This window comes from Saimiri boliviensis, chromosome 4 (genome assembly GCF_048565385.1).
Source record: "Saimiri boliviensis isolate mSaiBol1 chromosome 4, mSaiBol1.pri, whole genome shotgun sequence".
Classification (NCBI taxonomy): Eukaryota; Metazoa; Chordata; class Mammalia; order Primates; family Cebidae; genus Saimiri; species Saimiri boliviensis.
The window spans coordinates 36,281,738-36,308,729 of NC_133452.1; the positions used below are offsets into that span (position 1 = coordinate 36,281,738).

The 26,992-nt window shown below is 37.1% G+C and overlaps 1 protein-coding gene across 16 annotated transcripts in view; it reads right to left on the minus strand.

Annotated features, from left to right (window-relative positions):
• Positions 1-26,992, minus strand: part of EYA4 (EYA transcriptional coactivator and phosphatase 4) — a 322,772-nt gene that overhangs the window by 7,898 nt on the left and 287,882 nt on the right. For 11 of the 16 annotated variants that reach the window (XM_074397446.1, XM_074397443.1, XM_010343020.2 and 8 more), the window contains 5 exons: positions 14,593-14,682; positions 8,607-8,665; positions 8,350-8,510; positions 5,961-6,075; positions 2,282-2,403 (listed from right to left, as the gene is read on the minus strand). In XM_074397446.1, the coding sequence (XP_074253547.1) occupies positions 2,282-2,403; positions 5,961-6,075; positions 8,350-8,510; positions 8,607-8,665; positions 14,593-14,682 (547 nt within the window). Of the gene's footprint in view, positions 102-2,281; positions 2,404-5,960; positions 6,076-8,349; positions 8,511-8,606; positions 8,666-14,592; positions 14,683-26,992 lie in introns of all 16 variants that reach the window. The other 5 variants (XM_010343018.2, XM_074397447.1, XM_074397444.1 and 2 more) reach the window with 1 other exon arrangement.

Here is a 26,992-nt window from a genome sequence, read left to right on the forward strand (position 1 = left end):
CTGGTTAGCGGCATGCTCCTCATCTCGGCCATCTCCAATCACAACATAAGTTATGTTAGTGCCAAATCTGGACACTATACGCTCAAAACAGCTTTCCTTGCCTGAAAAACAATGCACTGCTTATTCTTCCAGCCGTTGCATTCATTAATCTAAAGATTCATAAAGTGTTAATTTAGTGCCTCTTGAACATCACTTGAACTAGCTCACAACCTCTGGGTTTTTGAAATCAACACATTTGAATAACGTAAGGCGTTACTTAGGACAGATGATTAAACAAATGTGTTTCACACTCCGAAAACGTCACTAGGGTTAAGCATTTGATCTAGAGAAAATAGTATGTTTTTCTCTACCAACAGAGTATTGGGGCAACTTGACAGGCAACTATAAGTTTTAACAATCTTTAATTCTAAAAATCCATTTTAAGTAGCATAGACATGTCAGCTAAATATGTTCTAGTGAAAAACTGAAGGTTCACCTCAGAAATGAGGAAATACTAAAAGTGAATTTACCTTGATAAACAATGCCTTTCTTCAAGTGTGTGAGAGTTAGCCTGCTCAAATAACTTCTACTAAGGGTGCTGTCTGACTGGGCCACAGTACTGACAACACTGGTATCCTCTGATTGCACTGTGGGGACATCACAGTGGAATTTCTACATGTTCTTTGTTCTTAAAACACTGGCAGCCGGTCGCGGTGGCTCACGCCTATAATCCCACCACTTTGGGAGGCCGAAGCGGGTGGATCATGAGGTCAAGAGATTGAGACCATCCTGGTCAACATGGTGCAACCCCGTCTCTACTAAAAATACAAAAATTAGCTGGGCATGGTGGCGCGGCCTGTAGTCCCGGCTACTCGGGAGGCAGGAGAATTGCTTGAACCCAGGAGGCGGAGGTTGTGGTGAGTCGAGATCGCTCCATTGCACTCCAGCCTTGGTAACAAGAGCAAAACTCCATCTCAAAAATAAATACATACATACATACATACATAAAAAATTGGCATTATTCTCTAAATTTCACTCCCAGAATGTTCATGCAGCCATGGTTACTTCTGCCTTTTTTCTTAATCTGATGGTTCAGATCTCCAAAAAATACTAGCTTAAAGGGAAAAATAAAAATGACTTTTTCAGATTAAATATAAGGAACTATTTGGCCAATAGAATACTGTCCTTACTAAAATATAAGGAACTATTTGGCCAGTAGAAGACTGTCCTTACTAAAATAAATGTTTATTCTGCTATAAAATTATTTGATTTATCAAAAAGCAAAATTACCTTCTATTAGTACTGCTGACATAAATACATACATTTGCATTAAAAATGTATGGTACTGATATCCAGGCTCTGGACTGTGTGACAACTGAAATTTACTCTACGGAAGCTTGGCTCTCCTTAACTGTACTCTTGAAACAGCTGCAACTGGAGGCTCCTTTTGCCAAGGCCAACATCAGACCTCCTCAAAGCCCAGGGCAGGTTATTTTTGGTGGGGGATTTTAGGATTTTGAACTTCTCTTGTCAATGTGCCAGAGCCCAAGTCTGTTGACCTTCAAGGCATATTATACAACCCACTTATTTTCCCAAGTATTTCCTTGACAGACAGTGGAATATATCAGTTTTCTTTTAACTCTTTCAATGTGGCAGAATTTGATGAAGTTTTGCTTTTGAATGTTTATTAAAAGTTGGAGTCTGTGAGAAATGCACTTAAAAATCAAAGATGGCTCCACAAATAGATATTATCCAAATAAACAAGGTTGTGGTTCTTTGATTGCTACTGCACATTTTTGGAAATGCAGATTTCCAGTCACTCATGTTATGAATATTCCTATTGTTTTGTTTTCTGATTCACAAAATTCTTTTAATTTTTTTTTTGTGTGTGTATAATTAAGGGCACTAGTTCAATCCATCCAAGACTCCCCTGCAAAGCCAAATAGTATTTTTATCTTGGATCTAGATTACTGCATATGCAAGGAGGCAACACTATACTCCATACTAATTAAACTATTACACACTATGGCTAGAGATATTACATATTATTTAGATAACATGTGCTATGATATTCTGTGAAACACAAGAATGAAATATCTATACTCACATACTGAGTTCATAATGTCACTAGGCAACAGTTCTCAGAAAATTCATATATGTACGATGAGTTGCAGGGGACTTTATAATTTGAACTTTATCCAAATTTGTTTCATGCACTACGTGAAATCGATGAAAAAGGGAACCGTGCAGAGACACACAGATGTGGACACATTTCATACAGAGTTTAAAATAACTTCCTTACCTATTTTAGTTGCACTGTAAATATTCTCAATGGGGAAAGCACCTCCTAAACTATAGAGTAGAACCTTCGCAAGCGCTGGGATCAGTTGCGTTGTTGTTACCAAGACATTTACGCAGTTACTCCTAAAATAGGGAGGAAACAGACATGTTTGTTTTCTAATGCTAAATAACTTCTAATAGATTCAAAATTGTCACTGTGGTCTCTAAATTCCTTAATTAATGGTCCCTTTCAATATTCATCAGATATTGCCTATCGGCAGGCAGATGCGCCTCAAATAATGGCAGATTATTATGAAGAATGCACAAACCCATGCCTATACTGTGATGCTTAAAGTTCTACAAACGATTTTGTCGAAACAATAGGCTATTAAAAGTCATACATAGGTAAATGTTACAGAATGAAAACAGTAGAATAAAATGAAGCAGAGACTTTTAAAGTTTAGAGACGTGATTTTGATATGAAATTTCATGACTTGCACTGTGTGATATTCAGAGTTACATCTTTCTTTTTAAATTATAAACACTGTATATACTCATAACAGGAAAATTTGTAAAAGACAAATAAAAAGACGAAAACAGAAAGCATTAATTATTATTGAACCATTCAGAGACAACTGCTGTCTCCATTTTGTGCATTTACTTTAAGTGTTTCTGTTTGCATACAGATTTTGTTTTCCTGTATTCTACTTTATGTATTTAGATCATGAGCCTGTTTATATCTATTAACCATTATTTTCCCTCTCCCAACAAAACAATGTATAAAAACTACTCTATCATGTACATGCACCAGAAGTTTTAAAAGCTAAATTCAGTTGCTTAAGTGGCTTTTGATTTCTAAATATTATAGGTAATGTCACCTAAATATATTCCTACATCTTTGATTATTCTTAGATTATATTCATTGAATAATTAGGGTCAGAGGGCAACTTAATATTGCTAGGGGTTCTGATATGTAATTCAACAAAGCATCTGTTTTTCTGACATTCCAGGCATTTTATGAATACTACTGGGTTGATGCAAAAGCAATTTTGTTTTTTGCCATTAAAAGTAATGGCAAAACTGCAATTATGCCAATAAGATAATACATGTGGATAACTCAGCAAATTCCGTAGCATGTAACTATTCAATGTATGTTGATTTCTTTTTCTCCTCCCTTCCTTGCTATATCTTTATTTATTTCTGAAAAATCACATATTCCTTTAGTTGCCTTAAAGCCACCTTTTTAATAATAATCTTTATTAATTATATAGAAATACATAATCTAATAATGTAATAATCTTCTTTAACTTATATAAAAGACATCTTTTAGAAATAATGAACGCTATCAACCCCCTTCTCAGCAATGCACACTCCACGACAGTTTACACATAATGTCAGTGGCTTAGGGGTCCTCACACCCCAGCATCCCTGACCTCTGGTCTCTCTTGTCACCGATTACAGAGGACATGAGACAGCAAGTACCATTTCAAACGGCCTTAACTGTTAGACATTTCCTCCTTATATAGAGCCAGAATCTCCCATGCAGGATTCCTACTCATTGGTCCTGGTTCTTTCCTTTAAAGACACAGGGAGAAATGTAATTGATTTTCAGCCTAACATCTGAAACAGTTGAAATTAGTAACCCTGATTAACACATGACTCTTCTGACTAAGCTTGCTGGCTCCTCCTTCCATCTGTTTCTTTTATGTGGTTTCCACAGTCCAAACTCCTGTGACTACCACACTTGACACAGGCTGCTTCAACCCTGCCACAGCCCTCACTGGAATGTGGTGCCCAGAAGCAACAAACTAAGCTACTATGGCTTCCCCAATCAGACGTAGGAAGCTACTTCCCCTCTGCTCTCCCTTTGGACTTTCTGCCATCCATGCAGCTCCTGCCTGTGCCACGAGGTCAGAGGCTGTGCAGGATGTGACAACTATTCATTTGCAATTATGTTCTTAATATCAACTTTTTTTTTTTTTTGCCCTGTCGAGCTTTTTCTGCATTCTGATTCAATTAGTCCAAACAAATCTTTCTCTGAATGCTATGTTCCCCATACATTTATTAAGTATACTGGTGTTTTTTTTTTTAATATAACTAGCAATTTGTCATCTTATTCATTAATCTTTTCTTAACTTTTAAGTTCAGGGGTACAAGTGCGGGTTGGTTACATAGGTTAACTCGTATCATGGAGGTTTGTTGTGCAGATTATTTCATCATCCAGGTATTAAGTCTAATATCCATTTTTTTTTTCCTGATCCTCTCCCTTCTCCCATCCTCTACCCTCTGAAAGGCCCCAGGGTGTGTTGTTCCCTCTATATATCCACATGTTCTCATAATTTAGCCCCCACTAATAAGTGAGAACATGTGGCATTTGGTGGGAGTGTAAATTTGTTCAGCCATTGTGGAAGGCAGTGTGGCGATTCCTCAAATACCTAAAGACAAAACTACTATTTAACCCAGCAATCCCATTACTGGGTATATACCCAAAGGAATATAAATCATTTTAATATAAAGACACATGCACACACATGTTCACTGCAGCACTATTCACAATAGCAAAGACATGAAGTAAACCAAATACCCATCAATGATAGACTGGATAAGGAAAAAGTGGTGTGTATACACCATGGAATACTACATAGCCATAAAGAAGAACAAGATCATGCCCTTTGCCAGGACATGGATGGAGTTGGAGGCCGTTATCCTTAGCAAACTAACACAGAAACAGAGAAGCAAATGCTGCATTTTCTCTTTAATATTAACGGAAATGCTGACAGATTCTTTGTTTAATATTTATTTTAGGTTCAGGGATACATATGTATGTTTTTTATATAGGTAAACGTGTGTGACAAGGGTTTGCTATACAGATTATTTCATCACTCAGGTACTAAGTCTAGTACCTAACAGTTATTATTTTCTGATCCTTCCCCTCCTCCCACGCTTCACCCCCAAGTAGGCCCCAGTGTCTGCTGTTTCCCTATATGTGTCCATGAGTTCTCATCATTTAGTTCCTACTTGTTAAACATGTTTTTATTTATTCACCTAACTCAGATATAAAATCATGGAAATCAACAGTATAGAGATTCAACCCTACCTTACCAGAGTAGAGTTGTCTACCTTATCACTTTCTAGATTTACATTACTTTATGAATTAGCATATACGGCTCTTGGTTGTACAACTGGTTACAAATCGATTTAATTCTGTTCTCTATACTGACACAGGTCAGAATTTCATTGTTTAGTTCAAACAACAAAATGGTTAGAATTTTTTCAAGAGCTTTCTCTTGCTTTTCTGATGTGCTTACATTATACATATTATATATACATTATGCACTAACACAGAAAACATGCATTTTTTTAAATAAACAGTACTGTTTTATATTTGTCATCACCCCTTGTACCTTGCCATCTACAGAATTCTCTTTTTTCATTAGAAGTCATGTAACCATTCTGTGGGGATTATCAGTGGCTGTGAGAAGAGATGGGTGGTGAGAGATAAAGAGGAGAGGGTCTCCTGTTTATTGAGAGGCAGCAACCTTCTCCCATCCCAACACACACACACTCTCTTTCTCTCACTCTCCCTCTCTCTCTCTCATGCACATGCCAAATCACTGAATTAAAACATTTTTTATCTATGTTGTACAATTAGAACTAAACCTTCAATATGATAAACATAGAAAGGTAACAATTCCACTTACCTAGTGCTAATAATTGATAAAGACTTAAGTGCATTTGTTAGCCAGGAATCTGTCAGACCTTCAATTTCTGCCCTCAACTGTAGCCAGGCATCCCTCTTAGCAGGGCCAAGGAGTCCTGCAATACCAAAAAGCAAGGCAGAGTCGAGAGATGAATATTTTCTCAGAATATCTAGTTTAGACTCCCTTCTGTTTAGAATAGATCATTTTTATTTCAGTATATATCAGAAATGCAAAGAGATACAGATTTATGTCAATATTGATCTTTCATTTTTGAACCGATTATCCATTCATTCCTTCAATGAATATTTACTGAACTTCTAGGTATCAGGTAGTGACAGTGAAAAGTGGTCCCCATCTCTGCCCTCAATGAACCTAGAATCTGGTGCAGTGGATCTCAATCACCTAAAGAGCTTTGAACATGCCCCTGCCTGGATTGCATTTCAAGGGACTGTGATAATTTGAGGTCTGGAGGAGTAGCTGGGCTCCACCAACCTAAGGACACAAACCCCAAATGTTTTGACTGTCTTAAAACATTTAGTTTCTTAATAATCACAGTCATTTCAACTTTCAAACAGTAACAATGGCATCATCATATGTAGCTATTACAATGTTTCTAATACTATTGCTAATGCTGCTATAAATACTTTTTTATGTAAAAAATTAAGAATTTTGTCTAAAATCTTGACGTATAGGACAGTTATAGACAATAATGGACTACAACATTGATGTTATAAGAAAAAATATAGATGTGCTAATTTTTTATTTTAAAGATCCAATTCTTGCTTTTATGATAAAACGAGACCATGTAAATCCATTAAAAAGGAAAGTTTCTTACTGAAATAGTGTTTCATAATACTGGGAGCACATATATATTTCAATGGTTTTTTTCAATCAAAATTCATAGTTTCTAGCAAGTTTCATTTGTCCTCATTACAATAAAGAGATGCTCATATATGACAGAAAGTAGCTTCATGGTTGTTTAAAGTTTCTAAGATACAAGATTATTTATTAGTGCTCTTGTTAATTTAAAATAATTTTATTAATACCCTGCAAGAAGGAAATGATGACATCTGATTGATAAAAATTAACTCAGATTTCCCAAGGGGACATTTATTTTAAAGTTAAACGTCTTATCCACCATTGGTTTTAACTAGAAAAAGCACTTATTGGATTTTACAAAAGCGTCATGTATAGAGCACAGCAAGTTCTATGCAAATCAGGAAATCAGAGTGTCTCCTCTGGAACCCTATTCAAGTCAGTAGCTTGCAGGGGTCAATTTCTTATTTGGAAATAAATATCTTCCTTATCTAAGCTCCCTTTTGGTGCTAACATTATTATCCTCTTTGGCTCTACATTTTTTTGTTCTCTTGGAGTTATTTAGTATCTATTGAGTATTATTATGTGTTTTACTATTAGGCACTGGGATAACAGGTGACCAGACACATGGCCCCACTCTCATGATGTATACGGATATATGTGATTATACGAACATTGTATTAACTATATTGTATTCTATGATACATGTGTGAATACATGCATGTATAGTATGCACATGTATACTTAGATGTATCATTCTATTTTGGATTCTAGTTTATGTTCCTTAATTACTCTTCCTTTTTTGAAAAAAAGAGAAGAACATAAAGAAACAAAATCCTGGGAGATAAATCTGATGTGACCTCATAGCAAATTTTAGGCATCTTGTTTACCTAAAATTCATTCTAATAAGATATCACATATCTAGAAGCATATGCAGGATCACATTTTTGATATCAAGGGTTGAATATCTCCTGTAAAATATAAGAAGGGATATAAAATGGTTTAGATATTACCTACAGCGTATTTTAACTTTTAAAAACTATGACAATCATAGTTGACACTACATATGAGAAAGATAGACTGTCATAAAATGTGATTTTTTGAAAGATAAATCTATTTAAAGTCCTTGAAATGACAGGAATAACTGTTTATATTTATTTATGATGGGATTCCAGAAAGATAATGCTTGCTAACAACTCTCTTTCAATGTTTGAGGCTCTCTTGTTGAGAAAGGTCTTCTTCCCATTGCCTTGGCCCATTCCTCCGTCTGGTTTTCACTGATAATGCACCAAGCACCAGCTGATAAAGGGTAAACTAAATGCCCTGCTATAAATCTTGACCAAAAGTCTGGGCAGAAGGTTACATAAAGAATTCTCAATTCATATGACAGTGGTGGATGTTTTACTTTGTAATTAAAATTTCCCCCACCAATTCTAAGAAACTTCTGGCTCGATGTGGTTTAATGAGTTTTTGCTTGTTTCTTTTACAGCAGAGTTGTCTTTAACATGAAATTACAGTTTGAATTCTAACTATACACAGAGTCCCCTTGTTAGATTTAAAAAGCCACACATACCTCCAACATTGTTCTTGTAGGTGTTATATAATTCTTTTACTCTTCTGTAACGAAAAGCCAACTTCCTCATCCAGTCAACCCCTCCTCTCACACCTGTTGGCAAACAAAGGTTTGCACTACTTGCAGCTGCATGGAAGCCATCAGTTGCAAAACTGTAGGTACTGTAACACCCAAAATACATTAAAAAGAAATAATTACATGTGCAAAACTCCACAGCTGAATTTCTGTAGGAAACAGCACTGAAAGGCATAGCTTACCTTAAGTCCTGCCCATTATCATCAGAGGAAACATCATCTATATGAACTTGATCACACTCCTGTTAAAAACATTGAAAAGGTTATTTGTTTTCCAAATGATGCTTGTTACTATGTTTGAAGGTTTTCCCATCTTCTCATTTGATCAGACTACAGCCAGAAGATGGCAGCATGTTCCCATCCATCTCACTGTGTCACTCATTTTCTTCTACTGGGGAATGACACCATTTCTACTCCATACAATTTAAATCCAGAGGAGCGCCATAGAAAGGGGTGAGAAAATATACGGCATGAGGGTTTCTTTAGAGTAACTAAAAAATAATTTTATCTTAAAAATTATTGGTAAGAATTTCTCTTGAATCTTCGTGATCACTTGAGCTTCCTTTCAGCCATTTCTGTTGTGCATTCTTAAGCACAGCTAATTTGAAGATACACAAAACTTGTTTGGATTGAACATCTCAGGTGGTTACTACTATTTATCATTTATTGAGCAGCAACAGAGGGTCTTGCTTCAGATTACAGTGTCCTGTGAAATTTCCATGACTTCCTGCTGGATCAGAGCCATGAAAGAACCATGCTGGTGTTAATTTTAAAGTCCTGGTCTTTTGACACATAAAAAGGGTACTAATCATAGACACTGACATTTTTTTGGTCAAGTTTTAAAATTTTCAAATCAAAAAGACTACTATAAGTAAAAGGGAAATAATGAAGATTTATCATCTCAAATGTGCTACAAAATTCCAAGCAAAATACACTTTATGTAAGTATACCCACAAAATTGACCTGATTTTAAGTTATTGTATGTTCAGAACAAATGGTAACTTTTCTAGGTAAGGATTCAATCCTTGTTGCTGTTCTGAGTCTTATTAGTCAGTCTTCAAGTAATCTGCAAAGTTCCAGTACAGTATTACAAGACCTAAAGGTGAAATTTGGTGAGAGCATTTAAAATGCCTAGTTCTCAGAATAATAAATATACAATAAATAAAAATAAATTATTTATAATAAATAACTATATCATAGTAACCTCAGAATAAGTATGGTTTAACATCTTGGGCCTCCTTGATCCCCCTCAAAGTATTTTACTCATACTCACAGATTCTGACCATAAACATAGTGCTTAGCATTTAAAATTAATTTTTAAAAAGTCTTTAAATTTGAAAATACACCATACTAAACGAAGGTTTTTCAGTTAGTATTTATATTTATTATTGAGCTTGAAAGTATCTGGCAGTCAAATATTTAATATCTAGTCTCCAGATTTCTACAGAGAAAGCATTTAATCCTGTTCCCCTTTAAAGGCGGTAGAGCTGACTCGGGCTTCCTTTAAAATGTAAAACTCAGGGCCAGGCACGGTGGCTCACGCCTGTAATCCTAGCACTTTGGGAGGCCAAGGCGGGCAGATCACTTGACGTGAGGAGTTCAAGACCAGCCTGACCAACATGGAGAAACCCCATCTCTACTAAAAATACAAAAGTTAGCCAGGCGTGGTGGCTGCATGTCTGTAATCCCAGCTACTTGGGATGCTGAGGCAGGAGAATCACTTAAACCCGGAAGGCAGAGGTTGCGATGAGCCAAGATCATGCCATTGCACTCCAGCCTGGACAAGAAGAGTGAAACTCTGTCTCAAAAACAAAACGAAATAAAACAACAACAACAACAACAAAACTCAGTGACTAACCCAATCAGTACCTTTTGGGTGTGTAACTTGAAAATCCAGGTAAGTTAAAAGTTCACATAATTAACAGAAATCATAGGTTTAGTAAGTTTTGAATAAATCTCCACCTACACGTAAGGGACCCAAAGTTTAATCTGACTGGAAGTGCCCTGGAGTGTGGCATTTGGTTCATCAGGTTATATTCCTACTTAAGGAACATCTGGCATAGAATAATCACTCCACAATTCTTAAATAAATGGGAGAATACTAGACAAATGCTAATTCTTTACAGGATTGCACAATTAGTTAAATTTGCTAACACAATGTTATGATGATACAAAATGAAAACATTCTGAATGAGCAAGGAGAGTAAAAAGATATTTATATCAAGAGTGGAGGGGAGGGAGAAAGAAGAGTGCAGAGACGGTCCAAGGCATGGCCTGGTGGATAGTTATTTAGAAAATGTCTTCCCCTCTTTGACTGAGTATTGGCTGAAATGAGTGCAGTCCAAACTGTAACCAAAGGCAGCACGATGCTCCCTGCAAACACCCAGTAAACGTATTGCAAGCAAGGACAGTAATTGCTGGACTGGGCTTTAAGAAAAAGAGTGGAGAGATTTTACCAGTTAGCATAAAAGTCGGAAATAAAGTTTCTCTCCCAGAATATGGAGGCACAAAAGTAGTTCTAAATGATGGAACTATTTCTTATTTAGAGATGATGACATACTGGGTAAGTCCGTAGACTGAAATGAATCACTATTGAAATATTGCACAAAGTTGCCCATCCCATTGAAGTTCTGAAATCTTTCCTCATGTAAATAATTTCTGTGTCTCTCTTTTATACTAAATTACTTATATTTTAAAACGTGAGGGAATCCTTGTAAATTTCCCTGGTAATCAGAAGTTATTTCTATATTTAATACCCTCTCATTGTAATTTTTAGAGAAATTCCTCTGACATTAAGTATTAACTCACATGATCAATTTGTACATACGTTGTCTAAAAACTTACCTTTTACTCCTGAGGACAACAGCATATCACACTTATTGGACCATAAACTCCATTTTTGAAGTTATGTTTGAGGTTTTTCCAACTTTAACTTCTCTTTAAATTTATGCCTAGTTAACTATGCCTGTTGATTCTGGATGGTTGCCGAAGGATTACAGTCCAGTGAAAGAAGCCTGAACTTCCATTATATACATTTTTAGAAAAATCTAAATAATTGTTCTTCAATTATTTTTCACTCTGAGGAACTTTGTAAGAATCATTTTGACCAAAAAGTAAAATATTGAAAAAACATTGTAATGTTTTGGCTTTAACAAATTTTAGTAGAACTCAAACATTTGAAAATATTCTAGAGCTAACCTTAAATACTTTAATTTTGTCTTACACGGTGACCAGAAAGTTGTCACTGATATTTATCAGTTATTATTCATAGCAGACCTTTCTCACTTTTGCCATCTCAAACTTCCTGGAGACTTCTTTGCTGGAGGTTATTCTAACTGAAATAGCACTTTATTAAATTCACAGGAGTCTCTTCTGTGTGGAGAGGGTAGACTGAGACTTGCCTTCTCTGCAGTTGGGCGGGATGCAGTAAAATGTCTGTTAGGAGGATTTAAATTTGTATCTTTTAAGGAATTATGCAAGGAACAGCTGCTACTATATATGCTGCAGTATCTACTTAAAGATATGAGTGTCCAATTAGATGTATAGATTTTTTTAAAAAGCACCCTGAGAGTTTAAATATTCAACAACAATGACAATGTAATACGTTAATGATAGAGTTACTCTCTTGAATAATTCTTTTTGTCAGTAGGAGTAGAAATCATTTAATTCTAGTTATGGAGCCCAAGAAGATTTTTGGTTATAAGAGGTTTATTGAAATAAAAAATTATGTGAAAGTAAAGCTGCCTTTCAAAGTCAAATGCAGAAGGATAGGGGGCTATGATAACTGTACTGAATGCTTTTTGAAAGCTTTTGTTTTGATTTTATTAGTTTCAGTGCTTGTTTACTCAAGTCAGAAATAAATGTTTGTGTTTCCTTGGGTACTCCATCTGGATGTGCAAGCATCTGTGCGCCATGCATGTATAGTGAGAGTTCAGTCAAATAACTGAACTCGGTTATTTTATTTATTAAGTGCAGTATTGTTGAATAGCTAAGTTCTAGGGTTTGGGTCAAATGAAATTCTTACCACATTCTAAAACACAACTAAAGAGCTGTCTACTCAGAGAAGAGAAAATCAATACCAGTATTTTCTCAGGAACGACTTCCATCAAAGATCCTGCCGGATATTTTTGAAATATGTGTAACATAGTACCTGAACTAAAATAAAAGTCTTTAAGTACCATACATGACTATAACATGTTTTTGATATATCAATATTCATTTCAAAGTTGCTAAAATTAGTTACACATTCATTGTATGCCACTTTCACCTTCTCACTTTAGTGTTTGTTTAAAAGTTGGGTAGTAAATTTATTTCATCTGGCTTCTAATGTGCCACTAAAAAAGCTAAAAGTTCATTTATTCCACTTATTTCTAGTAAAAAAAATTAACCAAATAAACTAAGCACTATAAAAGTTGGTACAACCAAATAAAATTTCTTTTCTCTTTTTACATCTTTGAAAGGACTAATAATATTAGGATTCTCTTTAAAATAAAACTCATCCATACTGATCACCAGAAAAACTAACCCCAAAAGTTATCACTGTATGCTAAAAATTCAAGTTCTGGAAAGATTAGATGTGTTTGTTATTAACAGGTATACATAAAATCATTCTGTATTAATAAGTAGCAGGACCAATTTAAGTCAAGTTTTAGAGAGGTGATTATTATTTGTTAAGTAAAACTGGAAACCTTGCCTAGTAATATTGATCTTTCACACTGTCCACTGTAGAATAAAAAAGAACACCTCTTTAAAGAGATAGTGATTGTATTATTCAGTAAAAACACTGACTCGCTGTATAGAAAAAGAAAAACAACAGCAAAATGCTTTTTACACAGATTTTCAGCACACACATTGATGGGATGTACTGAACCACCCACTTTTTTTCTCATGTCTCAAATATGACTAAAACCAGATTTAAGACCTTGTCACTAAAAAAATAAAATAAAATAAAATAAATAAAACTTATATAAGTCACTCAATAACTTGGCTTTTCTTTCTCACACAGTTGAAAAATTTTCAGCATAGGATGGTTCAGAAGTATGTGCTCTGGAGCCAGGCAAATCTGCTTCAAATTCCAGTTCTACCATTTAGATAGCAGGTAATTTTGGATGTGATTTTTATGCTGTGGACTGCACAGTTTCTCCCCTGCATAAATAATATACATAAACACATTTACTTCAACACATTGTTAAGTAATTAATGGAAAGTCCAACATAAAATATGTTGAACAATGTAACGGTTCAGTAGTATAATCTCCCTCTCAATTTGTAATATAATTACAGATGAAAACTTTTATTTCATTGTGAAACTAAGAGATAAAAAATAAATTTAAACATGTCATCTGAAAAAAATGAAAGGGAAATTTCTATTTTAGCATAGTTATGCTTGACTGAGAAGTACTTCTGTCAAGAACCTGAACTACTTAGTTATTTCAAATTCTACCATCTGAATGTCCAATAACCGAGGTCATTAGCACACAGATGGCATCACTTATTTGAGTACACATTCAACAACTCTGAGGCCATTCTTCCTTGGGCCCTTTCATTTTGTCATTGTTTTTATTTTCTCTTTCTTTTATTTGCCATTTAGACACTGTCTTGCCATTCGAGGTTCAAAATAGAAAAATAAATTTAAAAATGAAAAAATGAATGTGCTTAAATGCATCAAATGTGCTTAAATAGTTCTAGCACTGTTTTATCCAGAAGGGAAAGAAATGGGGAATGATAATGTTATCTGAAGTTAGGCTTCAGATTATCCATAAAATTTAATGATCCATAATATCACCATGAATAGTGCTTGTGAATATTGTTTAGAGATTAACCTAAGTAGGTTCCTGGTTAATAATCTGGAAAAGCTAATGCTGATTCCAAAGGTGCCAAGGGGGTTGTGTCTGAAAGAACCAAGTCACGTGCAGCTGTCGACAGTAAAGACAGCAGAGCTAACAATCTCCTCTTCAAAGATATTTTTGTTCTACATATGTATTATTCATGAACACAAATTAACTTTCTGCTTATATTTGTATATACAATTTTTCCTCTTGATAAGAACCTTATGCTTCTCTTGAGCTAAATTTTTACCTTTCTGTTTTCTTGAGATTATCTGCAGATACAGAAACCATCTAAGAAGTGTGGTGTTGGACACCACTATTCCTAACTTGTAAAATTCTTACCTCTAAATCATTAAAAAACAAATGAGTATCAGCAAGATTAAAAATCATTTCTTCCATGCGGAGTCCAAGGGTTACAGCCATGGGGGGATCCTGTAAAGAAAATGTACACATAATGAGGTACAATTTCAGTAAACACACTTATTATTAAAAATATTTTAAGCACATACTGCTGTGGTGGAAAAGGGAGGAGACTGCATGGGTTTTTACTGAAGATTCAAAAAATTTATCAGTTATCCGAAAAGGTGACTTTCCAGAAGTTTCAGACATACCAAATGCACAGACACACCTGGCAATTTAGACATACGTAAAGATGACTCAGCATGCTTTTTCAGGTGAAGCTGTATGTTTAGGAGAGAAGGAGGAAGAAAGCCAGCTAGTTCATATGACCCAGTTTACGTATAATCTATGGAAAGTTGTCTGGAGAAAGATACTTGGATGGGGTGCTGAAGAACAGAGCAAACTTCTGAAAAGAAGAAAGGATGTCTTTTTAAGAACAATGAAAAGTAATGAGAATTAAAAGATAGATAAAAGTAGGTCAACTGGGTATTTGTAGGACTCGAGAATGTTATCTGGTGGTGGAACAGGAAGAGATGGCAGAGGATGGTGCAACCACCACTTAATTTTTAATTGCATTTTTATCAACAGGTTAAGAGGAATCTCCCTAGCCAAACATATGTAGAGTTTGGCCTAATCTGCATCTGAGTAAGGCTGAAGAAGGGAAGGGTGAGAATAGCTGAAAGAACATCAGTTCTGTAAGTGTAATCCAGGTAGAAAATATATGCTTTGGGAAGTTTAATGAAGGTGAAGGGGTCAGTAAAGAGTTAAAATGACTCAATTTTTGTTTACAGAAACCATGATATTAAACAGCAGCAAGGAGCTGAAAATTAAAACCAGAGTTGTTACTTTACCATAATTAACTGCAGCTGAAGGTCTGGCATCAAGAGATATAATTTGACTAAAAGGTAAGGAGTATTTAGGGATAGGGATTGGAATAGGGAAATAATTCATGCTCAAACATTGTATTTAAAATTATCAAAGTTTGAATGACGTCTAAAGATAAACTGCTAGTAGGTGCAACTCTGAAGATACAGAAAAGAAAAAACCTGGAAGGGACAAACCCTTAGAATTTGAGACCCAATGGGAGTTAGCAGGGAGAAGAATAAGGTTTTGAATAAAGCTGACAAGTCTAGAAGGATACTATTGGTTTTGGCTGAGAAGTTATTTTGGAAGACCTCAGAGGGTGATTTGGGTTGAGTGGCTGGGCCAGGAGCCAGACTGCAGGGATTTGAGAAAAGAGAAGTGAAATTGTGTTTTCAACGTTCTAATAAACGGCATTTCAAGAAATGTATCTAAACTTGGGGAAATGTGGCGCTAACTTTACTCAACTTATGATAAGAACATGCAACCCAGGTCAGGACAAGCAGTATCCATCTACGCTCTGAACTGATTCCATTTGCAAGGAGAAACCACTCTTCATTTCATACCTTCACTACAATAACCCATTTTATTCCTATATTTCCTTTCATCATGTTTTGCAGGGGAAGCCCTAAAATGTAAACGCATTTGAGATGTCATCCTGTGTTCTGTAGCCATTAAAACCTGGAGAATAGGAATTATATGCTAAGGAAAAGGGATTGAGTGCTTAGGGATCACTGAGGTATGAGAGCTAAACTGACTTGATATGAGGGAAGACAGAGTTAAGATAATAATGCGTTGGATTTCAGCATGATTTTCTAATTGTTTACATCTCCTCATTTGGAGATTTATATGGATTTCATAGCCAGAGATTCTCATTTTTCAGAAATGGATGCTGACTCTTCATATACTTGATGGCATCCTGGTATTTTGTCATCCAGTGGCTTGACTGTGCTGCTAGATTCATCTGTCTTCCAGAGACAGAACCATTTGGGACGATATACCCAAAGATCAAATCAGTTCTGTTTCACCCAACAAACACTCATTCAAAACAAGAATAAAATTATTGATAAGTAGGCCCTGCACGGTGGCTCACCCCTGTAATCCCAGCACTTTGGGAGGCTGAGGTAGGCAGATCATTTGAGATCAGGAGTTTGAGACCAGCCTGGCCAACACAATAAAACTCCATTTCTACTAAAAATACAAAAATTAGCTGGACACAGTGGTGTGTGCCAGTAATCCCTGCTATTCGGGATGCTGAGGCAGGAGAATCACTTGAACCCAGGAGGCAGAAGTTGCAGTGGGCCAAGATCATGCCACTGAAGTCCAGCCTGGGTAACAGTAAAACTGTATCTCAAAAAAAAAAGTGTGTGTATATATATATATATATATATATATATATATGTAAAATATATATTTATTCTATAAATATTTGTATATTTATATTTTTATATATTATAAATATATAAATATATATATTTATATATGTTTATATATATATTTTGTGTGTGTGTGTGTCAGTTTGTGTCTCAGTGGATTTCAGAGTTCAGAAGGATCCCTTGATCTGTTTCCTTCAAGTATAAAATTCTTTTTTCTTCTTTTTTTTTTTGTTGATCATATTTTTGTTTAAATAAAAGCTCTAAAGGTTGTGTAAATTGAAAAAACACATTTTGTCTTTTTTGGTTGCAAAACTCCTATTATTAGTCTCTATCTTTTTGGCAGGGTTGCAGGGACCCAGGCATTAAATGGGCTGAAGACATTCTATGAAACTATTCTGCCTAGTCATGGAACCATGAACGAAGTCTACAAAAATATCAGAAAAAATCAAATGTAATTATAGCATGAAAAAATATAATTCCATTAGTGACGCTCTATGCTTTTGAGGAATGTTCACTGATGCAAGACAATAAAACTGAGCTCCACACTACTCTGTTATGTTTCTGATGATTACTGCCCTAAAGATAGACATTTCAGATAGGAGTTCAGAAACATCTGATTTAAAAGGTTTTCCTTCTGGAGACCAGGTTGGTTAGGCTTTTATCCTATAATTTGTCAATTTTTCTTTTTAAGTTTTAAATACAATTATTTAATTTCTTATGTTCATTCTTCACATTCTTTGCATTTACAGATCAGATTTATGGGGATGGGAGAAAACATACTGTTCCTTTTGATTGTTACTTTGATCAATTCCATGCTTCTGAAGTACGTAACTCTCTGTGCTACTCAAACAATGATAGGAAAATCCATGAGGAATGCATTTTGTACATCTGATAAGCAGGCAAACAAGGATAATTAAAAGAACAAAACAAAACAAAACAAGGATAATTAAAAGAACAAAACAAAACAAAACAAAATGCAAGCATCTGCTAGCAAGCAAGCATGGCATGTGGTGTGATGAAGACTGCAGCTGAGCACTCCACTGGAACGCAACCCCACGACACTGGGAGGGCTGGTCATTTGTTTTTCAAGTTGTGGTGATTCCACATCACACACTCTGAGAGCCAGAACTTAGTAAGCATTTTGGCAAAAATATCATTTGTAACTGGGAAAGTTTAGGTTTGTGGTTTGCTGGAGTGTGAACTAGCTGTATTTTACTAAGGTTTCCAGAGAGCAAGGCCTGTTGAAAGAGAGATGTTTCGTCAGCCATGCCAAAGGCTTGGCACAGATGGGCTAGGGATAGTCATGCCATAAGCCAAGGAAAACCATGCCTGTAAGAGGTGGTGATCTTGTTTCTAAGAGAATGTCTGGGGAGGGCTTACTTTCAAATATCTTATTTTACTTTTTGTTTTTTTCCAGCTTACTAAGTCACTGGGACAGCTAATTCTAAGTGAGCAGATTATAGCACTGCATTTTTCCAGCTAAAAGACTCACAGATCTAAGAATCCAAGAAAGATGACTGGACATTTGGTGGATGTAGCCTTAGCAATGTCTCTGTATGCTGGGCACCCTCCATCTTGCCAAACTGCTGTGAAGGAGCTGCCAGCGCCTGCATTTCCACTGTTTTATCAGGCATTTGAGAATGAAACACACAGCTGGATTGAACCCAAGTTTTATAGAGGGATGTTTGCTCATTTTCATTGGATGTTTGTAGAATTATGGGCACTTTACGAATCAAGAGCTCCTTTTTTTTTTTTTTTTTTTTTTTTTTTTTTGCATTTAACTGTAGTGAGTGTTGAGTTTAGGGTCTAAAATGAAGTGATAGCAAAAACTTGGATATAGGAAAAAAGTGGGATAATAAAGGCACTAACAGGGTTTTGTGGAAGCTCTGATATATATTATACATATTATAACAGTTCCAAAACGTTCAAAGTATCTACAACAGAGTTTAATAGGGGGCAAGTTGAACTATTGCCAATTTAGTCTGTGTACTGTTCTATCAAAATACTGAAACTATTCCCCAGACATTTTACTGAATACGAAGAGTGAGAGACAGACAGACAGAAAGAGGGAGAGAGAAGGAGGAAGATGAAGAAAATAAATAGCTCTTGGCCTTTAAATGTGTGGTTCTAAGCCAGATGTTGCCAGTGTATAACCAAGGCAGGATCAAGCACAGCACTTCTCTAAATCAAAATACTAACGCCTATTAGCCATGTGAACACAGAGCATAAATTGGAGCCAGACTGTCTGTCTATGGGCCTCTGCCCTGCATTGGGCCATCCGCTGGAATTCCTCCTCTAGGGACACACTGTAAAAATATCTCTGGAGAGGCAACAATTATGTATTTTTAAAGAAACTAAGGACTTTTTTTTTTTAAAGACATCAAGCTCTTGGAACAGTTAGTCCTTTGGGACCCGTAGCACATGTGTCGACGTGTGCACACAAAGATGGAAGGGATGCAAGTTTATCACGGAAGAAAGAAGACAGACCAGCTCCATGAACCGAGGTGGAAAAAGTTATTGGATTTTTCAGAAAACATATACTCTTTAAATCATAAGAGATAAAATTAAATTCAATCACATACCAGAAGGGAAATTTTACAATTGTGATACTAGTCTATGATGGATAGGTAGCAGGCTTACAAGTTCTTAGGAGGAACTGGAGAATGGTTTCAGGAACATTCATTTATTCATCACATATGTATTAAGTATCTATTATGCATTAGACACATTCAAATTCCAAGCAGAAAGCAGATAACCGAAAAAGCAAAGCTCCTACCCTTATGGCTATCTGATAAACAGGAAAAGAAGGGAGTATAAGCATTTCAGGTTGTGATAAAGCTATGGCAAAAACAAAAACAAAAACAAAAACAAAAACAAACAAAACAAAACAAAACAAAACAAAAACAAGATAATCAGATACAGAAGTGATGAGGATGAGTGGTGAGGGCTAATTTAAAGCAAATTCAGAGAAGGCCCCTTTCAGGAGGCAATGGCAGAGAGAGGAACAGAGGCCTGAAAAGGGCCAGGGAGCTAGGCATGAACAGGCACAACGGTAGCAAACATACATAGAGACCGGGGGCGAGAACGAGTCTGTGTGTGAGAAACAGTGTGAGGCAGAGGGACCCTGCCCAGGGAGAAGAAATGAAACAAGGATTTTCTTTTTTCTTTTTTCTTGAGATGGAGTCTTGCCCTGTCGCCCAGGCTAGAGTGCAATGGCGTGATCTCGGCTCACTGCAACCTCTGCCTGCCTAGTTCAAATGATTCTCCTGCCTCAGCTTCCTGAGCAGCTGGGATCACAGGCACCCACCACCAAGCCCAGCTAATTTTTGTATTTTTAGTAGAGATGGGGTTTCATCATTTAGCCAAGTTGGTCTCGAACTCTTGACCTTGTGATCTGTCCTCCTCGGCCTCCCAAAGAGGGAAATAAGGATTTTAAGAATGCAAGAGTACTCCGCTGAATGTATGTGAGAGGCCTCAGCAAGATAAACCAAGAAGGAATACTTGATTTGGCAACAAGGTGGCTCCTCAGAGTTGGCAAGAATCATGTTATGGCAAAGCTGGAAAGAGTAATCACCGGAGGGGAAAATGGGCTCAAGAAGCTTTTCTAATAACAGGAATATGACAGCAGATACGATAGTGATGGGAAGAATCTAGGAGAGTGAGAAACTGGTGGCTCAGTGAAAGAAGTCCTTTCAGGAGTCGATTCCTTGGGTAGGGGAGGGGGCATGGAACCAGGGCATAAGAAAGATGCAAGACACAGCAGAGACTATGGCTACAGATGTAGGGGGCATGGATTTGGTGGCACAAAGATGACAGAATTCATTTGTTTGCATTTTTCCGCCTAGTAACTGAGGAGGTTTGTACAGAATTGGGAGAGGCATGCCTGCTATCCCTTCAGCTCTAAAACCTGCAATAGGAAGAGTCCATCACCCCAAGAGTGCTTGCACCCACTTGAGATTTGTGGCCACATTCAGCTGTTGAGGTACAGATAGTCAGTGGAGTTTTCTGCAAGATGAATCTGATGGAGAAATAATGGGGTAAGGATAGAGAAGTTATGGAAAAGTGGGGTTACAGTGGTAGGCAAGGAGGACTCCAAGCTGGGAGGATGACATCTAAGACAGGGGCTCTCAAACTCCACCATGCATGGGAAACACCTGTGGAGCTTTCACAACAACTGTTGCTCAGACCACACGCCATACCAATTAAATCAGACTCTCTGAGTTGGGCCCATCCATCAGTCATGCTAAAGCTCTGCAGTCAGTCCATCGTACAAATGAGATCAAGAGTCAGCAGATGACAACCTTGCTACTCGAAGTGTGGTTTACAGACCAGCACCATTGGCATCATCTGGGAGCCTCCTACAAAGGCACACGTGTAGACCCTTCCCCAGATCTAGTTTGCCAGGCAGTTTAACAAGATTATCAGGTGATTCATATATATGTTATTTTTGAATAAACACTGGTCTATGAGCTCTTATAATGAGAGACTGGGATGGTTAAGAAAAATCAGAGCTGGCCTGACCTTCTGGCTTTCTAAGAGGTAAGCCTCGAGAACTAGACTTCTCTAGAACTAGACTTCTCTAGAGTTGCTTATGAGGAAGAGCACCTTTACTACCCTTCACCTCCATAAAGATCATTCCGTGGACTTAACTTCAAGGACCAAATGTCTGATGGTGTCCTTTTCTTACTGATGTAGCCATTTACCTGCTGGGGATCTGGTAAAGGTGAAAGCCAGCACATTTTGGATTAAAAGATTTGTTCACAATTCAAGTGTTCAGTGTAAGCAACATATTTGCAGTTGAACAGCAGTTAATATTGTCAAGCTTAAATTGTGTGATGAAGGGGATCATCACTCAACTTACCTACCATTAGAGGCTTCTAGAGTTTCAATCAGAAGAGAATCCAAATGTATTAAACCAGGCGACCCCAGACTTTTTACGCAGGGAGCTAGTTCACTGTCCCTCAGACTGTTGGAGGGCCGCCACATACTGTGCTGCTCTCACTGACCACCAATGAAATAGGTGCCGCTTTCTGAAGTGCGGCGGGGAGCCGGATAAATGGCCTCAGGGGGCCACATGGGGCCCGCGGGCTGTAGTTTGGGGATGCCTGGTCTAAACTAATAATGAAACAAATGTACTGTAAGGGGAATTACAGTGGTAGTAGATGGAAACAGTGTAATGTGGCACTTGGATGGAAAGAAAAATGTCATGTTGGTGAGACTGACCATGGGAGGATGAGCTAGAAAGCACAGAGCCCAGAGAAAAGAGGTAGAGCAGAGGGGCAAATAAACACACCTAATGAGGCTCCTCAGGAATTCAGGAGAAAGGTGATTGACATGTCAGGAGATGGCTACAGGAGGAGAGACCTAGGGGAAGGTTGATGAGGATTTAATGATACTTAAGGGAAGTTAATGATCTAATCCCACATATCCTCAAGATATGAGATTAAATGATCATCAGCTGAGATGAAAAGAACTGAAACCTTCAGGGCAGGTTACAGAAGGCTGCTCTATGTGTTTTTAAGAGGTTACCATAATCTCTCTGGTATATTAGCTTCAAATTAATAAATGTGATGTCCTTTAAATATCTTTCCCCTTTTCTAACATAATTCTAGCAATAACTCGATAAAGATGGGCTTAAATAAATGTTAGTAATATATTTGGCTATTTATGAGATCATGCCAAGCCATTCAATCTAATTTTTAAAAGAAATTCTCAAAAATAAACATATACCCAACCCAAAGCTCTGAAAGGGGAGACAATAGGTAGCAATGATTCCCAAATTCCCTAAGGTAGAGTTTGAGATATATCACTGTCTTTGATTTGGCTTTATTTCTATATACATATGATATTTATGCACACACTGTATACATACACATGCACACACAATCAAACTTACTATAAGCAACCAGTAAAAACATTATGCATTTTTGAGACTTGCAAATTCTGTAATCATTCTTTTTATATAATACATCCAAAGCCACTCTCCAGTCAACCTGGCAGAGTGCTACTTCTCTGCAACACTGAGCTGACTGACTCCTATTATGAAATAAAACAACAGATACAAATGTAAGATGCAAATTTCCTTAGAAAATTTTAGTTTCCTGTATTTCAGATTTCTTGAAACTAAATAAATCAGTTACGCTTATTGAATGTTTATTCTGTGGTGAGTTTTAATGTATTAACTCATTTAACTCTCAGAATCAAATTACTACTTTTATTATTATTCCCATTTTATATACAAGGCAACTGTGGCTCATAAATGCTAAATAAACTACTCAAGGTCACATGGGTACCAGGAGGCAGAGGCAGAATTTGAACGCAGGGTCATTCTCCCTCCAAAGCCAGAGACCTCTACACATATGGTGTTTGTTAGCACTGCCACTAGGAGCGCCTCAGATCTATGGTTCTAACACTTAGTTAATTCTATTAATTCCTATTAAACCATGTTGGTTTTCTTTAGTCCAAACGCAAAAAAGTCGGTATTTATCTTCATGACTAGCCTATCATTTAAAATCCAGTTAAATGCTATGTTGGAAGTATTTTTCTACATGAATGTGTGTAGACTGTTCAATATACAAGCAATCAATTGATGAACATTATTATTTAATATGTTCTGATGAACATATTATTTCTCCAGCACTGCTGTTACATGAGATGTTGTCTAAAATCATAGCTTCATAGCACATGATACATTAATGATCCAAAATAAACCAAATCCCTAAAGCACAATTTATTTAGCTTTCTTCACCCTCCCCTGAATACAAAAGGAATCACTGCAAGTTATCAGGTCAAATGATATATACAATTAATCATGGAACAGCAATAATGTTCATAAACTCCAACATGATGGATGATTCCTGGTCTACATCCTGTCAAATTTACAAGCTCCTATTTTAGAGTTTTGCAGCACAGAAACTGTACATGGCAATTGGTGCTCAGCTGCAAAACCAATCAATAGCCTCATAGCAGCAGGGTTCAGATAGCAAGGTTCCTCATTTACCAACATCGGAAATGTCCAGGAAGAATTCTGCTTGGAAAAGACAGTGTTAACAACTGAACAGAGTCAAAAAGTAGTTAACACTTAGGAAGATGCTTGGGAAAATCACATTGTTTAATTTATTAATGGAATTAGAATTCTCCAAAAGTTTTTTTTAATTAAAACACAAAAGTTAGTTACTCAGGACAATTTATGGGTAAAAGGTCATTCCTATATTATTGCGGTTCATGCATTTTATTTTTATAGGTTGTGGGGAAAGAACGTCAGACCAAAAGAATATAGGGATTAAGAACCTGTCAAAGAGATATGGGTTCCACTGACCTTACCACTTACGAGCTGTGTAAGGTGGTGTCAATCACACAGGGTGATGGGAAAAGCTAATGAGAGAATGTGTTTCACAGGACGCTCAGCAAAGGGCCAGGTGCACAGGCAAAAATTATACTCATCATTGCCCACTAATTATGGATGGGGGGAGAGAAAGAAAGACAGGTAGATATGTAGATAGGTATGGTGATTTCAGGATATAATTTTCATCTCTGGTGTTTATAGGTGCAGCTCTCAGCTTGCTATACTTGAGACCACTGCAGTGCCACTTCACATCATGTAGGAGTAAAACACCTGACTTCAGTTATGTCTCATTCTGGAGGAAGAAGGTATATTTTTACTAAGTTTCTCTAACCTAGGAGGTAGATGATAGTTTTCACCATGGAGTGCCACTGTTTTTTGTTTTAATTATTACACATTAAGTTCTGGGATACATGTGCAGAATGTGCAGGTTTATTACATAGGTATACACGTGCCATGGTGGTTTGCTGCACCCATGAACCCGTCATCTACATTAGGTATTTCTCCTAATGCTATCCCTCTCCAATCCCCTGACCCCATGCTCTCCCTCCCCTAGCCCCCCACCCCAACAGGCCCCAGTGTGTAATATTCCCCTCCCTGTATCCATGTGTTCTCATTGTTCAACACCCACTTATGAGTGAGAACATGTGGTGTAGGATTTTCTATTCCCGTTAGTTTGCTGAGAATGATGGTATTCAACTTCATCCATGTCCCTGCAAAGGACATGAACCCACCCTTTTTTATGGCTTCATAATATTCCATGGTGTATATGTACCACATTTTCTTTATCCAGTCTATCATTGATGGGCATTTGGGTTGGTTCCAAGTCTTTGCTATTGTGAACAGTGCAGCAATAAACATACACGTGCATGTGTCTTTATAGTAGAATGATTTACAGTCCTTTGCACATTATCTCATTTAAGCCATCCCAAGCCACCTTGTAACCCCAGGAAGGAAATACATTATAATCATTTTCATATAAAACAGGCTCAGAGGTCAAATGGGTTGCCCTTAGGCACAGCCAGGCACAGGAGGTCTTTCTTTTAGCTCATTGCTCCTTGAGTTAGTTGACTGCCTTCCAGGCTGTATTCTGAGCAAGTTCCAGGATTCAGGAACCCCTTTCATGGTGACCAGCAATGATAGGGAAGGGGACTGGATGGAAATGGGATCTCTCCAGTCCCTCATCTCCACGTTGTACCTATAGCAGTTCTGCCCTTAGATGTTCTGTTCTGTACAGTGATGCTCTCAGTGATATATCATATGTGAAGAGGAATCTCTGGCTAAAAGAATAGAAAAATCACTATGCTATATATACCAAAATGTTACACCAGGTGTCCCCAAACTTTTTACACAGGGGGCCAGTTCACTGTCCCTCAGACTGTTGGAGGGCCGCCACATACTGTGCTCCTCTCACTGACCACCAATGAAAGAAGTGCCCCTTCCTGAAGTGCGGCGGGGGGCCGGATAAATGGCCTCAGGGGGCCGGCCGTAGTTTGGGGACGCCTGTGTTACACCTTAAAATGCACATTGTAGAAAAAGACTGATCTAAGAAATGAAAAGAATTAGAGACCCATAATAATTTTATGGACCCATATTAATTTCAAGTTTGACAATCTTAACACTATAAAGGTTTTTTCCTCCCTCCCAGAAATAATGGCTCTGGTCACTTTTGTTATTAGCAATGCAGGGTCCTGGCTTAACTAATCACCAAAATGACCTTATTTCAGTCAGTCCTCAAGGTTATTACGATGACATTAGGGAACTGAGGGATTAAACCTTGTTGTAGAGGATTCTTTAAAACATCTCATGACCTTTAAGATGGTAACATGCATTGAATGGCCATAAAATGTAAGCATTCCCTAAATCTATTTAACCATGGCCTTTTCTCAAAGACTATTAATGTAAGACTAACACGTTCCAGAATTAATTTGCTCAAGTAAAAAAAGTCTGGGAAATACTCTATTCTACTGGTTCTCAAAATGCAGCCCAGGACCATGAGTTTGATCTGGAAATTTGTTCCAAACGCAAAACCTGTGGTCCCACCCGAGACTGCCTGAATCAGAAACTCTGGGTTGCAACCCAGCCATCTGTGTTTAACAGGCCCTGCATGTTATTGTGACTCACACTCAAGTTTCAGAAGCACTGTTCCTATATACGGCATGGTCATTCTCACTTACTGCACAGTGTCTCCTAAGTGGTCAACTTGTGTCCACTCTTACTCCTCAAAATTCCATTCTCTACATAGCACACAATGATCAACCTAAAACTTCCCAATGGCTTCCCACTGCAACCAGAAAAAAAAAAAGCTGAACACCTTACCATAATGAAGAGTCCTTGCCTGATGCAACCCTTGCCTACTTCTCTGTTCTTATCTTGTACTATTTATGTATTTATTTTTTTTTTGTGGATACACAAAATTTTTTTTTTTTTTTTTTTTTTGTAGAGGCAGAGCCTCACTGTGTTGCCCAGGCTAGTCTCCAATTCTTGACTTCAAATGATTCTCCTGCCTTGCCTCCTGAAGTTTTAGGATTACAGGTGTGAGCTACCTAGACTCTCATAGTTATTTTTAAATATACAAGAAATTATTTTTGACTAAAGTCACCCTGATGTGCTATCAAATACTAGATCATATTCATTCTGGTCTAACTATATTTTTGTACCCATTAATCTCTACTAACTGCACCCCTCAACAACTTCCCTTTCCAGGATCTAGTAACCATCATTCTACTCTATCACCATGAGTTCAACTTTTAGCTTCCAAATA